Source organism: Odocoileus virginianus, chromosome 17 (genome assembly GCF_023699985.2).
Source record: "Odocoileus virginianus isolate 20LAN1187 ecotype Illinois chromosome 17, Ovbor_1.2, whole genome shotgun sequence".
NCBI lineage: Eukaryota > Metazoa > Chordata > Mammalia > Artiodactyla > Cervidae > Odocoileus > Odocoileus virginianus.
The window spans coordinates 43,303,747-43,318,957 of record NC_069690.1 but is presented as its reverse complement, the minus strand read 5'-3'; the positions used below and the strand labels follow the sequence as shown (position 1 = coordinate 43,318,957).

Here is a 15,211-nt window from a genome sequence, read left to right as displayed (position 1 = left end):
TTAAATTTCCAGTTACCTTAGTTGTCAAAGGCATCAGAGCCGCACAGTCTCCTAATTTCCAGTAATGTTCCATAATGCCATACCTGCTCTGGCTGCGCTGTCTTGGAAGTTAGAAGCTGCTTTAAAATTTTTTAAGTCAGCTTACACAACTGCATGAGGGACCCCGCGCTGCCCTTTCAGGAATTCAGAGTTTAAGTTATAAAAGAGGATACAGTCACCCTCCTTCAGCCACTGTAATAAACTGTGCTGAAGCTATACCCCAAATTCTCACTCATTTCCCCCTTTCTGTCTTTTATACTTACCAGTTTATCATTCCCATGATCTGTCTTCACCTCAGAACTAAATGGAAGAAGAAAGTCTGTTGTCATGTGCTCTGGGGGAGGCGCCTCTCCAAGAACTATCAACCCCTGCAGAGCAGACAGAAAAACAGCTTAAATGGTGTAAGTTACAAATTCAATTGGAGTTAATATCGAGAGTTAGGGGCAGGGGATTGGTTTATCAGAGGCCCCTTATCCTATGGTTCTGAAACAAAATAGACCACCAGCACAGCTTTGCTCTCCCAAGAGTGACTTCAACAAAAGCCTAGCAGTAGCCATGAGTAAGGCCTAAGACTCAAACCCAAGCCTCCCCTTTCTTCCAAATGAATGTTCAAACCAACATGGCTTGTAGCATCTTTCCAGATCTGGAGTCTTCTTGAGAATATGGTATCTTATCCTATATCACCAACCAGACTATACCATATTAACAGCAGCAATGCAGTTTTTCTAGTTAACTTGATCACAAATGTGGCTAAAGGATGACAGAACTAGAAGTATTACAATGAGGAGCTAAACCAACTATATTTGAGCAACCACACCCACTGGGTGAAACAAAGGTGTAACAGTCTCTACCCCGTAAGTATATTAGAAACCAAAAACTTACAAAGTTGTTCCAAACACACGTCTCACAAGCATAACTCTAGATTAGGTTCTTGCTCCACAATTTCAAGTTCAGATTTTACATTCATCCCAGATAATAAAAAATATAAAAAGAAAATTTAAATGACTCCATAAATCCTCTCCATAGCCAGCATGGGCCCTGCTTGGTTTTAAAGGCAGAAGTTATTTGGTTGGTGCAAAAGTAATCGCTATTTTGCATTGTTGAACTTTGCCATTTTATACTGGAAAACATTCTTAAATGTGGTTACAATATGCATTATTTTAATGTGCATTTCTCACTTTATGTTTTCTTGCTAATGACTTATCACTTGCTATTTATTTTATATTTATTTTAGGCTATAGAAATGATTTTAGGTTAAAAGCAAATTCAAGCGATTTTCTTGTTTGAGTTCAAAATGTGTTGTAAAGCAGCAAAGACAACTTACAACATCAACAACGCATTTGGCCCAGGAACTACTAATGAAAGTACAGTGCAGTGATGGTTCAAGAAGTTTTGCAAAGGAAAGCTTTGAATATGAGGAGCACAGTGGTCGGTCATCGGAAGGCGACAACGACCAACTGAGAGGATCATCGAACCTGATCCTCTTAAGACTATACGAGAAGTTGCCAAAGAACTCAACACTGACCATTCTACAGTTGTTCAGCATTTGAAGGAAATTGGAAAGGTGAAAAGTCTCCTAAGTGGGTGCCTCACGAGCTAACTGAAAATAAAAAAAAATTAACATTTTTGAAATGTCAACTTCTCTTATTCTACGCAACAACAAAACATTTCTTGATTGGATTGTGACGTGTGATGAAAAGTGGGTTTTATATGGCAACCGGTGATGACCAGTACAGTGGCTGGACCAAGAAGCAGCTCCAAGCTAAGTCACTTCAGTCATGTCTGAGACGGCAGCCCACCAGGCTCCCCCGTCCCTGGGATTCTCCAGGCAGGAACACTGGAGTGGGTTGCCATTTCCCTCTCCAATGCAAGAAAGCGGAAAGTGAAGGTGAAGTCGCTCAGTCGTGTCCAACTCTTCGCGACCCCATGGACTGAAGCCCACTAGGCTCCTCCGTCCATAGAATTTTCCAGGCAGAGTACTGGAGTGGGGTGCCACTGCCTTCTCCAAAGCAGCTCCAAAGCACTTCCCAAAGCCAAACTTGCACCAAAAAAAGGTCATGGTCACTGTTTGGTGGTCTGCTGCCCATCTGATCCACTACGCTTTTTGAATCCCGGTGAAACCATTGCATCTGAGAAGTATGCTCAGCAAATTGAAGAGATGCAATGAAAACTGCAATGCCTGAAGCTAGCACTGGTCAACAGAATGGGCCCAATTGCACAGGGCACAACCAACGCTTCAAAAGTTGAACAAAATGGGCTACAAAGTTTTGCCTCATCTGCCATATTCACTACGTGACCTCCTGCCAACTAAGTACCACTTCTTCAAGCATCTCAACAACTTTTTGCAGGGAAAACACTTCCACAACCAGCAGGAGGCAGAAAATGCTTTCCAAGAGTTCACTGAATCCCAAAACACGGATTTTTACGTTACAGGAATAAACTTATTTCTTGTTGGCAAAAATGTGTTGATTGTAATGGTTCCTATTTTGAGTAATAAAGATGTGTTTGAGCCTGGTTATAATGATTTAAAATTCATGGTTTGAAACCACAATTACTTTTGTACCAACCAAACAGCTTACTTTGAAAACCAAACAAAGCAACACAAATGAACCTTCCGTGAATGCACGCAGAGGCGGGCGAATCAGGCTGTGATGCAGTGTAACACAAAGACTGGACTGCAAGAGACCAGGCTTTGCGTCTCTGGCTCTCTAGTTGAGAAAATAAGGAGATCTGACTGATTAAGAGGCTCTAAGTGGAAAGTCTGCATTAGAATCACTTGGAGGAAACCTTATTAAACTATAGCTGCCCAGATCCAACATCAAATCAACTAAGAGTCTCTGGGGTAAGGAGCTGGGTATTCTGTTTTTAAAAAGCTTCCCTGTAAGTCCTAGTGCAAGCTCTGAACTGAAAAATACTAGACTCAATCATTTGACTCAGCATCAGAATCTCCTAGAGAACATCCTAAAATATAGATTTTAGGGCCTAAATATTTTGACTGTATCAAGTGGAGCTCCTCAGGTCATTATGACATAGGCTCTTGTGAGCCAATGAACCAGATGATACTGTCGCTGGGGTTCCTCCTAACGCAAGTCTCTATGAAAAAGATGTAAAGATAATGGCAAGAGTTGGAGGGATAGGGTGTTGGTTAGCCTATAAAGAACAATGGAATTTTACCTCAGCTTGAAAGGAAAGGAAAACAGAACCCCCAGCCCCCATCTCCAGTAAGAGAAACAACAGAAACAACTTACTCTATTCTGGAATAAGACTATACCTAGCCTATATAGACTATGAGGTACAGACTCCTCAGAAAGAGGGAGAGGTTATTAATACAGCAAGAAATATTGGCCCTAGCCTTCAGAATGGGGTTTCTCTGGTTAAAAACTTCTCTGCAAAATATTTTCTTGTTTTAATCACAGGCATAAAATAGACTTCACAAACTTTACCATTTCAAAGTAAAAACTGTTTGTAAAAAAAAAAAAAAGCAGCTATTTTTATTTTGGACAACATTCCCTTCTCAAAATACAGCATTCAACATCTTTGCTGCTTAAAAGCCCAAACCACCTCCCCATTTCCTATATAAAGCTAGCCCAAACTCATCTTGGTATTTAAAGTCCTCCATAATCTGTCCCTACCTTATTTAGCTATCTCCAACTACTTTCACAGTTGGACACTAATCACATTATCTCCTAGAGAATGAATATATACGAAGTTGTTGGTGTTGAGAGGTGGGTGTTATTACAAAGTAGTAGATAAATATACCCACTCACTACCTGTTCTTATGTCTTTGCTCATGCCGGTTTCTGCCTTTTTCTTCCATTTATCTATCCAAAATGTCACACATCCTTTCAAAGAGCCTGTCAAAGCCAAGTCTCAGATCCTTCCAAGAAAATGTCCCTGGTTAACTAAGTCCCTTACTTTCTTTATCCACACTGCCAGACGTTTTAAAGCTTCATGATTTTATCTTTACATCCTGTATATTTAAACCTCATTTCCGGAGCAGAACCTTAGGCCAAATTACTTATTTCATTTATTGTTGCCTCAATTCGCTGTTTAAATGTTAATTAATTGGTAAGATCCTTGAAGACTTAAGATAAAATACAAATATTTTCGTATCTCCTATATTTATAGCAGAGTTCATACACCAAGAAAGGAAATGCATAATAATTTTTTTTGAGTTTTAAATTAAAAAACTCTCTCCCATTTACTGAGAAAATATTAAATTATTAATTAAAGCTAGGAGCCTAAATGAATCTATTAGATATAAAGTTACACCATAAATTTTTCTTAGGTGAGAAAGTAGGTCAAGATAACAGATAGTATTTTTCAAAGGGAAATTTTTTTCCCTTAAACTACCAAATCATTTCCAAAAAGCATCTGGGAGACTACAAAGACATCCTCCTCTGAAAGCTTTAAAAATCCTAGAAGAGACCATTTATTCTCCATCATTTTAGAGACCCAGGGAGGATACAGGTTGAAGGTCATGTCAATAGGCCAAGGCAAGGCAGAACTAGGGCTTAGTCAGATCCAACAGAGACATTACTTTGCCAACAAAGGTCTGTCTAGTCAAAGCGATGGTTTTTCCAGTAGTCATGTACGGATGTAAGAACTGGACCATAAAGAAGGCTGAGTGCCAAAGAATTGATGCTTTTGATCTATGGTGTTGGAGAAGACTCTTGAGAGTCCCTTGGACTGTGAGGAGATCAAACCAGCCAATTCTAAAGGAAAATCAGTCCTGAATATTCATTGGAAGGACTGATGATGAAGTTTCAATACTTTGGCCACCTGATACAAAGAGTCAACTCACTAGGAACAACCCTGATGTTGGGAAAGATTGAAGACAGGAAGAGAAGGGGATGACAAGAGGATACGATGGTTGGATGGCATCACTGACTCAATGGACGTGAGTTTGAACAAGCTCTGAGAAGTGGTGAAGAACAGGAAAGCCTGGCGCGCTGCAGTCCATGAGGTCCCAAAAGAGTCAGACATGAATGAGCGACTGAACAACAAAGTTAGAACCAGTTACTCTTTGTTCTTGCTTTCATTCATTCAAATCAAGCCATCATTTCCCCATTCATCAACATTTTTTAGGTGCTAGGGGTACAGGAAGAAAGACATCTTTCTTCCCATGCCCACCCCTGCCCAAACTCATCTCTGAAAGTGCTTAGAATTCCAATACTGGGACAAAGACAATCAACAATATATGAGTAAGTAAGATTTACATGGCTTACTGGTGGTGTTTAGTCGCTAAGTCCTGACTCTTGTGATCTCAAGGACTGTATGTAGCCTGCCCATGGGATTTCTCAGACAAGAATACTGAAGCAAGTTGCCATTTCCTTCTCCAGGCATTCTTCCCAATCTAGGGATCAAACATGCATCCCCTACATTTGCAGGGAGATTCTTTACCAATGAGCCACCAGGGAAGCCAATTCACATAGCCTATTAGAAAATGTTAAAATGCTAAAAAACTAAAGAATAGTGAGAGAATTAAAAAGTGGCAATAGGCACTCTTTCATATTAGGTAGTTTGGGTAAAATGCCCTGAAAAAGTGATTATTTGAAAGAGAAGGAACTAACTTTGGGAATATCTGGAGGAAAAGCAAATACAACAGTTTCAAGGCTGGAGTCAGCTTGATAAGTTTAAGGACTTTAAGGAATTTTGTATGGCTGAAGTAAAATGAAAGAGTGGAGTTCATGAGTTTAGCTTAAGTTAGAAGAGTAAGTGGGGGTGGGGTGGTGCAGGGCCTTCAGAGTATTTCAGCTTTTACATTCTGATGGTAAATCACTGGCGTTTCAAGCAGAAGTGGGAAATGATCGGACTTACAGTTTAAAAGGATCAATTTGCTACTGTGTGGACACAAAGATGAGTGGATAGCAAACAGAGAAGCAGAAAGAACAACTGCTTAGACCAAAGTGACTGGACTCTGGAGATATATGTTTGAAGACAGAATCAGTCAGTTATGCAAATATAATTCCTGGGATGGGATGGAAGCGAGTCGGAGACTCATTCAAGGTTTCCAGCCTCTGCCACAATAGAACTCCTATCTGTTGAGAAGTCTTTTCAATGCACATTAGTTTTAATCAAATCTATTTCTGTAAATATGTACTCAAGTGCTATTGCTGATGTAGATACCATTCATATATGCATTCTTTGTCTGACCCCCAAATCTATGTATGTTCATTATAGCATACAAAACCAACCATTAAATCTTTACACTGTACCTCAAACCAAAAAGGATAAAAGCAACTAAAAGATGGGTAAATAAAAAGTATACAAATAGCTAAAATTTTTTCACTCAGCAAAATAAAATGAATAAATGAAATAAATAATGAAATAAATTTCACTCAGACATTTATTCAGTGTCTACAATGTGTTGGGTGGTATGAAACCCTAAGAATAAGAAAATAGATAAAACACATTCCACTCATAAGGAGTTTACCTTTGTCTACCTCAGACAGACAGGTAGGCAAAGTATTACAATGACAGTGCTCTAACAGAAGTTTATAGAAGATGACATGAGAGTTGAAAAGTGATAGAGTCTAAGAAAGAGACTGAATGAAACAAGGTCTACATGATTATTTAAGTTTTCCTAAAATAAGATTTAATATAGTTAGTAGTCATGAAAGGAAAGGTCACTGTGAGCGAAGAAAAATCCATACAGTTCCACTCCACACCTCTCATGGCAACCTGAAGTTGGGACTCCCTAGCATTCAAGGTTTACACTGGGTAAACATGACACGGCTGTGGCATCAGCCATGAGTGGCAATAACCTCAAGACTACTGCACTCTAAGGCCAAGGTGAAAAGGCCAGAGAGTCTCCCCACCCTTCACTATCACTCCCTAAGTCACAATCAGGACCATGCCTGGATCATCCAGACCCACAGAACTCCTACACAGGACAAAAGAAATTGGGAAGGCTCATGGTGGTATGCAGTCCTAACAGATCCTTGCAAATTATTCCTCTGTGGAAATACAAGTCTATCCTACATTTTAAAATGGGGGGGGGGGGGGGGGGGGAAGAAGGAAGTAAAATTGAAAAAGAAAGAAATGGTACCAGAAACTGTGCTAAGCCTGATTACAAAAACAGGGCAAAAGCAAGCAAGCAAAAAGGAAAGCAAAGAAAAAGACTAATTTGTATACAAAAAAGAAAAATAAAAAAAAACACCCACAAAGCCAAAACAGCTCTTCATCTGTAAAACAAAATTAAGATGCAATTTCACATATTCACTTCCCCGCCTATCTTAGCTAGATCAGTGGGCACGCTGTAGACCAGCTTCACAAGACTGTCTTGGGCTAGGTAAGGATCATCCTGGGCCACGAAGGCAAGATGTGGCTAACCACAAGGCCTCAGAACTCCACTAAGATGGAACTGCAACTATTTTACATCAATTCTGAAGACAAGTATCCCAGGTTATTCCCATTTAGCAGCTTATCTATTGTAAGTTTCATAGTTCTTCCACCTCTCATTCCCAATTAACACTTCCATCCTTAGCAAGGCTGTGGAATCTGACAGATCAGTCAAAAGAAGGGTTAAAAAAAAGATAATACCTTGTACTAGATGTGAATGTTGAAGATTGTGTGTTAAGAGAAAGAAGTCTCCCTTACCAACAGAATCCTCTTGGTCCCTGTGCATTCACCTTCTTCAATAAATATGCTTAAGAGACATGATGAAAAGGATACAACAGCAGAATGCATTAGACAGGAAATGCTTTGGGGTCAGATAAATTTAGGGCCCCAAGTTCAAATTTAGCTCTGCTTCTTACAAGCCTGTAAGCTGGTGCTTTCTGCATTAAGTAACACACATGAATGTACTTGTATATAGTATCATTCATGGTACAGATGCTATTTTCCTTTCTCATTCTAATATATGGCAGTATCTTTTTTAAAAAGCTGATTGAATGTGAAAGTTAAGACATAATAGTATGAAGAAGAGTACAGAGGAGCTCCAGTAACTGTACTCACTCTTCAAAGAGCAGAAGGAATCACTATTCTCAAAGACGCTACTAATTAACAGCCTGGAAGGCAATACTTAACTTTTGATGGATGAGAAAACTGATACTCATCCAGCAGTTCTCAAATACTTTCTTTTCTGGAATATGTCACTTTAAGGAAATTAACATGCTAAAGAGTAAATCCAAAAAAGAAAATCTTACCCTCCAGTTCCCCATCCAAACACAAACTATACCTGTACAGCTGATCACCAAACCTAGATTTCGTGAAAATGCCTGTGCAACTCTGGCTAATTTTGGAGAATGGGAAAGGAGAACACCAATCTCTTTACTAGAACACAGGAGTTTAAAAAAATCTCCCATTCCAGTAACTTATAAAATAGTCAAACATTTAAGCCAAGAGCTAATTTGAACGACAAAGTCAGAATGTCAAATCTCAGCTCTGCACTCACTTAGCTGTATGACCATGAACAAACCACTTGATCTCTTTGACCCTTTACCTTTAAATTTGTGAATAACAGCAAAATGTTTAGTACAGTGTTCAGCACATAGTAAATGTTCAAAGACTTCTGTCACTATAAGTGATACATGAAGATCAGACATAAGTTAATTATCTTTGGGGAAAAGTCTACTGCTTGCCCCCCAAAATCTGTCACCTAGAACCTATGAATGTGACCTGATTTGGAAACGCAAACATCATCAACCTAAAATGAAGATAAAAAGAGGAACAAAGAACCATTTAGTATGGGCCCTAAATCCCAATTTGATTGGTTTCAAGAGGGAAATTTGGAGACATAGACACACCTAAGAGGGAATACGGAGGAAGAAATTGGAGTGATGCAGCTATAAACAAGAGGAACACCAAAGACTGCCAGCAACCACCAGAAGCTTATGAAAAGCCAAGGAAATTTTTTCTCTCAGATCTTCAAAAGGAGCAGAGTCCTGCCTACATCTTGATTTAATTCTAGCTTCCAGAACTCTGAGAAAATAAACGCCTGTTGTTTTAAGTCTACCATCCAGTTTGTGCCACCTTGTATGGCAGCCCCAGGAAACTAATGCACTTGTTTCCAAAGACATCATATAAATATTTAATAAAGCTGTACGTTTTCCTGATGTATTATTTCGATTATTGTTCTACTTTTATTCTTCCTGTCAGAATTTTTAAGACGTGTATTCATACTGTAGACAAAAAAAAAAAAAGTACTATAATCTAGAATGTCTTGTTATAAACCATGAAACTAAGGCTAATATGTGTTTAGTGACTTTCCTTCCCAAGGTTAGGACAGCTAAGTCAAAACTAGAATCAAAAATGGTATCCCAAGTCCAGGCATAATAACATTATACCTGGTGTAATGAGTCTGGTGTAATAACATTATGCCCTGAATGATAAAAAACCCATGGATAATCAATATATACACAAAACTTCAATTCAATCACTTTCCAGATATTCAGAGATAGCTAAGACTTTGGATATAGTTTGAGGGCAAAAGAAGAAGGAGGCAACAGATGATGAGATGGTTGGACAGCATCACTGACTCAATGGACACAAATTTGAGCTCTGGGAGACAGTGAAGGCCAGGGAAGCCAAGCATGCTGCAGTCCACGGGAATGCAAAGAGTCGGACACAACTTAGCAACTGAACAACAATAAGATTTTTGATAATTTCACAAAACTGCTGTCATTACTACTGAGTCATGAGCTAAAGAATAAAGTAGGAACCAAAAGTGAGAATCTTTCCACACAGGTAGTGAGACTGTAAACTGAGGCACACTGCCTAAGTACTTCTCTAAAGTATGCATCAAAAACAGAAGTATCCATGCTGTGAGACTCTGGTAAAGATACTTACTATGGCAACAAAGGTCTGTCTAGTCAAGGCTATGGTTTTTCCAGTAGTCATGTATGGGTGTGAGAGTTGGACTGTAAAGAAAGCTGAGTGCTGAAGAATTGATGCTTTTGAACCGTGGTGTTGGAAAAGACTCTTGAGAGTCCCTTGAACTGCAAGGATATCCAGCCAGTCCATCCTAAAGGAGATCAGTCCTGAAGCTGAAACTCCAATACTTTGGCCACCTCATGCGAAGAACTGACTCACTGGAAAAGACCCTGATGCTGGGAAATATTGAGGGCAGGAGGAGAAGGGGATGACAGAGGATGAGATGGTTGGATGGCATCACTGACTCGATGGACATTGAGTCTGAGTAGGCGCCAGGAGCTGGTGAGGCAGCCTTCCCCACCCTGATGGACGGGGAAGCCTGGTGTGCTGCAGTCCATGGGGTCGCAAAGAGCTGCACACAACTGAGCACCTGAACTGTAACCTACGGTGCCGCTACAAGCAGTAGCATCTTTGAGTTTATTAGATACAGCAGTTTTACAATGAGGACCATGTACAAACACACAATACATACGACTGTATACAAATATAATAGATACAGCAACAAATATGTCTGACTACTATTCTAATAATCTCAGTTATTACTAAGAAACTTCAGTTCTCAAATATGAAAATTCTCACTTAATTACTGGCTATAAAAGTTTTGACACACTAACTGAGCAAGAATGTTTTTCTCTTCAGGACAGGCATATTCAGCTATCTCCTGATTTTTTTTTAATCACCATTACAGCTGATATTCTGCAAATCTCACTTAATTTTCTTTGTGAGAAAGAGCCAAGGAAAGCATAACATTTACCATCCTCTGTGGATATTTTTAGGTTCAAATCCTCATTTGCTTTAATTTTTAAAGTTAGTCAGGATTTATTATGTTCCCTATCCTAAGGGAGCCCATTTATATATATATATTTTTTAAAGGTTAAATCCTCTGGACTTTGCCCTCAATTATATTATGTTCCAATGAACTTTTGGAGAATTACATGTAACTCTATCTGGGGAAGAAGCTCAAAGAACACTCCAGTATAATGTCTGGAATAAAAACTTATATATTAGGGAGGCTGCAGAACTTTTACTTCAAACCCTCACTCTTTTGTTCATCTTGGCAGTTAGTCACCCTTTAACTTCTGGCCTACTAATTAATTTAATGCACGCAGTTCACAATTGTAGTATATAGCAATTTTCTTAAGGCTTTGACCGGCACTAAGGTGGGACAAAAAAGTGTCATGACACTTATTTTTAGGAGCAGAAGATGCTTCATCTAGACCCACATGTTCAGTCAGGGAGTTCACTGCATCAAGCTAATACCAAAAGTACCTTGCAAGAAATTCAGCACCACAAAAGGAGGATTTTTATTGGTCCCTGTGTCACCACTAAGGAGAACAGTACCGGTACACAGGAGGCACTCAACTGTTTGCTGAATGGATTTCTTGTCCATGTACATCAACCCCTCAGTCAAACCCCAAATAAGCAGAGGACATTTTTATAATTTGATTTTTCAGGAGAAAAATTATACAAGCATCACTGTTAAAGACAAAAGCAGTATGGTAAGAGTCAATCCACCACAAAAAGGACAAGGAAAAAATGAAATCACCAGAATCTAATCTTGCCTGAATTATCTTTCAGAAAAAAATCCATTTTCCCTCAACAATGGAAGCTAAGCAGCAAAAGAGAAACACATTTAAGTTTAAAAAGAAAAAAAAAAAAAAAAAAAAGATGAAAACCCTCAGTCATCATCACTTTTTCATATATAAACAATTATGCAGGTATGGTCAATGGCGTACCTTAAATCATGCCCCACCCTCCTTTTAACTGTTCCCTGTTAGCCCAGATATACAAACTGTTTTGTTCTAAACCCATATTCTAATCTAACATTCTATTCTAACAGTGTTGTCTGCATTATGCTAAGTGACACCAGGCTCTTAAACAAATTAATCCGCTATATCAGATCATATTAAATCATTCTCTTTGACAGAGTTAAGAGTTATTGAGGGATGGGGAAAAGGGGATAATGATAGTTTTTAGCTGGGCTGAAAAAGACCAGACACTTATCCCTTACCTTATTAGCACGTATCTGTTTGTAAATATCTGTTTGCTGCCGGATTCGATATTCCAAGTCAGAAACATGAGCCTGAAGCCAGTTCCAGCGGCTGACAATAGCTGCTCGGTCTGCAGCCCATCTCCATTCTGACCTGCGCCTCCTAAAAGGAAATAAACTGAGTGAAATCCAAGAATAGCAGTAACATTTATGCTAAATGGGAGTGGGGAGGTTTTAACATCTAAATGCCCTTATACAAACCAACTTGAGTGTCAAGAAAAACTCAAGATGATGTGTATATATGTCACCGGAGATGTGGATACTAAAACTCTTCACATATAGATACATCCAAAATTAACTAGCTGAAACTGCCTTCCAAGTATCCTGATCTGGTGGCAAAAAATTTTTCTGAATTTTTAAGATTTCTCAGGAGACACAAATATTTTCTACTTCAAGAAATACAAAGAATAAAGATTACAGATCTACACAGAAAATCCAAGACACCACCAATTATAAAACTAACCAAGGCTTCAGCAAAGTTGCGGAGTAAATATCAGCATACCCAAAATAACAGTGTTTCCAAAAGCCAACAAGTACAAAATAATCACTTTTTAAAAAAGCACTATTTACAACACTAACAATTGCTAACATTATATACCAGATACCTTTGCATAGAATATAATAAAACCAAGAGACCTACTTAAATGGTGAGATAGATTTTTTAAGATAACAATTTTCATATATATTTACAGAGTCAAATAAAGCTCCAATCAAATTCCCCATAGGGCTTTTTGTTTTTTTGTTTCTTTTCTTGACTGGCCACACGGCTTGTGGGATTTTAGTTCCACAACCAGGGGTTGCATTTGGGCCCCTTGGCAGGGAGAGGGCAAAGTCCTAACCACTGGATTACCAAGGAATTAGCCCCCTCTCCCAGGGTTTTCAATGGAAGCTTACAAACATTCATTCAAAACTTCACATTAAAAAAAAAAAAAAAAAAAAGAGCAGCACTAGAGAAATTCTAAAGAAAGTATGATGAACCCTAACACTGCAGATGTAAGGTAAAGCTATGATGATTAAGGCAGTCTAGAAAGACAAAAAGACGGCGGGACAGAATACAGAACTCCTAAACTTAGAACTGGATACATGTAAGAGATGAGCAGAGCGAGCAGTGAGGAAAGACTGAATTATTCAATAAATGGCATTAAGATGTCAGTTCTCTACATGAAAAAATACATGAAAAAAGTAAAATTACTTCCTTTCTTTATGATATAATTCCCTAGTTTTGGAATTCCTAAATCCAAAAAGCTGAACTTAACAAGATTATCTTTGGAACTTCAGAGCAGGGAAGAATTTCTTACATCTCTTAAAAAAAATTGAGCTAACTTTCAAAAAACTGCCAAAGATTTAATAAAGTTAAAGGCAAGCAACTGGTTGGCAGAAGATATCTGCAACACACAAAACTAAAAATAAAATGACAGAATATATAACAGAACTCCAACAAAGAGGTTTAAGAAGACAATCTAACAAAAGATGAATATATTAAAAATTCACCTAAGAGAAATCCCAATGGCCAATAAATACGTAAAAATATGCCATGTCTTGTTAGATTTTGGTTAAAATATTACAAATATTAAGACGTCATTTCAAACCCAGATTGGAAAAACCAAGTGTTGGTAGACGTGGAAAACAGTAATTCATGTACTGCCAACAACAATAAAAACTAGCACCAACATTTTTAAAGAGTAACCTGGAAATATTTGGCTAGGTGGAAAATGTGTATACTCAGCCATCGTGAAATTCTATTTCTGACAATATAACCTGCACATCTGCATAAAGAAATATGTTCACTGCAATAGTTTTTAACAACTAAAAATTAGTTACACTTTAATTTGTTAAAATAAGGAAACAGATAAACTAGTTTAGTCCTTTAAGGGATTTTTCTATAGTAACAGAAATAATTAACTAGAGCTATCTGTATCAACCTGACTGTATCTCAGAAGACAATGCTGAATGGAAAAATATAAAAACTAGTAATAAACAAAATAAGTGCTTTTATAGATACACACAAGTAGTTAAGCAATTTAATGGAATATTATCAACTTAATTATAACTATATGTATCAACACGTCTAAATCTCAACAATGTGGAATGGAAAAACTATATAAAAACAAAACAAACAAAAACCAAGCAAGCAAACAAACAAAAAGCAACTAAAAGATCCCACATACCGCAAGGAAGATCGAAGATTCTGAGTGCCCCAACTAAGACCCGGCACAGCCCAACTCCCCCCGCCCCCCAAGATAAAAGACAAAGAATAAAACACAATTATAAGACTTGTTACCAATACATAAATGGTAAATGCATAAAAACATGTACAGTGCTGATAAACAGCAAATTCAGGATCAGGGTCCTCCTTAGCTCTAGGAGGGGGAAAAGATAAGTTAGATTTTAGCTGTATCTGTTACGTAAGGCTCAACTTCTCTTTAAAAACTAGAAGTCTGATAGAAAACAGCAACTTTGATATGAGAGGAAGTACCTGGCATCTGGTATACTCTGTAACCAAAATATTTTATGATCTTCCACAAAATTCTATTTCAAGAAAGTAGTAGTCATACTGCCCTTAGCCCTATCTCCAATCAGGTCATACATACTCATTACCAAAACATTTTAAGTGACTGTAAGTGAATTTTAACACAGTCCACTGTTAGAGTGATATTAGCATTTTATAGTTCCCTAATCTTGATGGAATAAATAAGCACAGGATATAGAGATACTTTCTTCTTTAGTACAATTATCTGGTTCAATGTTGGCTGCAGGTCTAGTTCTAGCCCAAATTCAGAAAAAGAACCCCAAAACATCAAGTGCAACCTCTGGATCATTCTTGCACTAAAAAATGCTCCCCCTTCACTAAAAGAAATAACTAGTCAACCCTCATGTCCTATTTCCAGCTTTCACTACTCTTCAAGGTTCATAACCTTCCTATCTTGTAAAATCTCTTGGTTTCACAGGTTCATTCCTGAAGATGCCACAGTACCAATCCCCACCATCAACCACCACCAGGATACTCCAGTAACCTCCTCAGCTACCACTCCTAACGTGAACCACATAATATTATTCTTAAATAAAATCTCCTCAAATCGTTATTTCTTCCTGTCACTCTTATGTGTAAGAAACCACAGTTTTTATCTGCTTCTTTAACAAATCCTAAGTCTTAAAGAAAACAAAGTAGAAGGGGAGTCAAATACCATAAAAGTCAGCTTTCGAAGCCAAAAAGTGATTAATAAAATAACAAAACATCCACTTAAT

At 38.1% G+C, this 15,211-nt stretch overlaps 1 protein-coding gene across 5 annotated transcripts in view; it reads right to left on the bottom strand.

Moving 5' to 3' along the window:
* KANSL1 (KAT8 regulatory NSL complex subunit 1) overlaps positions 1–15,211 on the bottom strand; it is a 171,090-nt gene that overhangs the window by 42,523 nt on the left and 113,356 nt on the right. For 4 of the 5 annotated variants that reach the window (XM_020882785.2, XM_020882993.2, XM_020882714.2 and 1 more), the window contains 2 exons: positions 11,927–12,068; positions 303–407 (listed from right to left, as the gene is read on the bottom strand). In XM_020882785.2, the coding sequence (XP_020738444.2) occupies positions 303–407; positions 11,927–12,068 (247 nt within the window). The remainder of the gene's footprint in view (positions 1–302; positions 408–11,926; positions 12,069–15,211) is intronic. The other variant, XM_020882913.2, reaches the window with a different exon arrangement.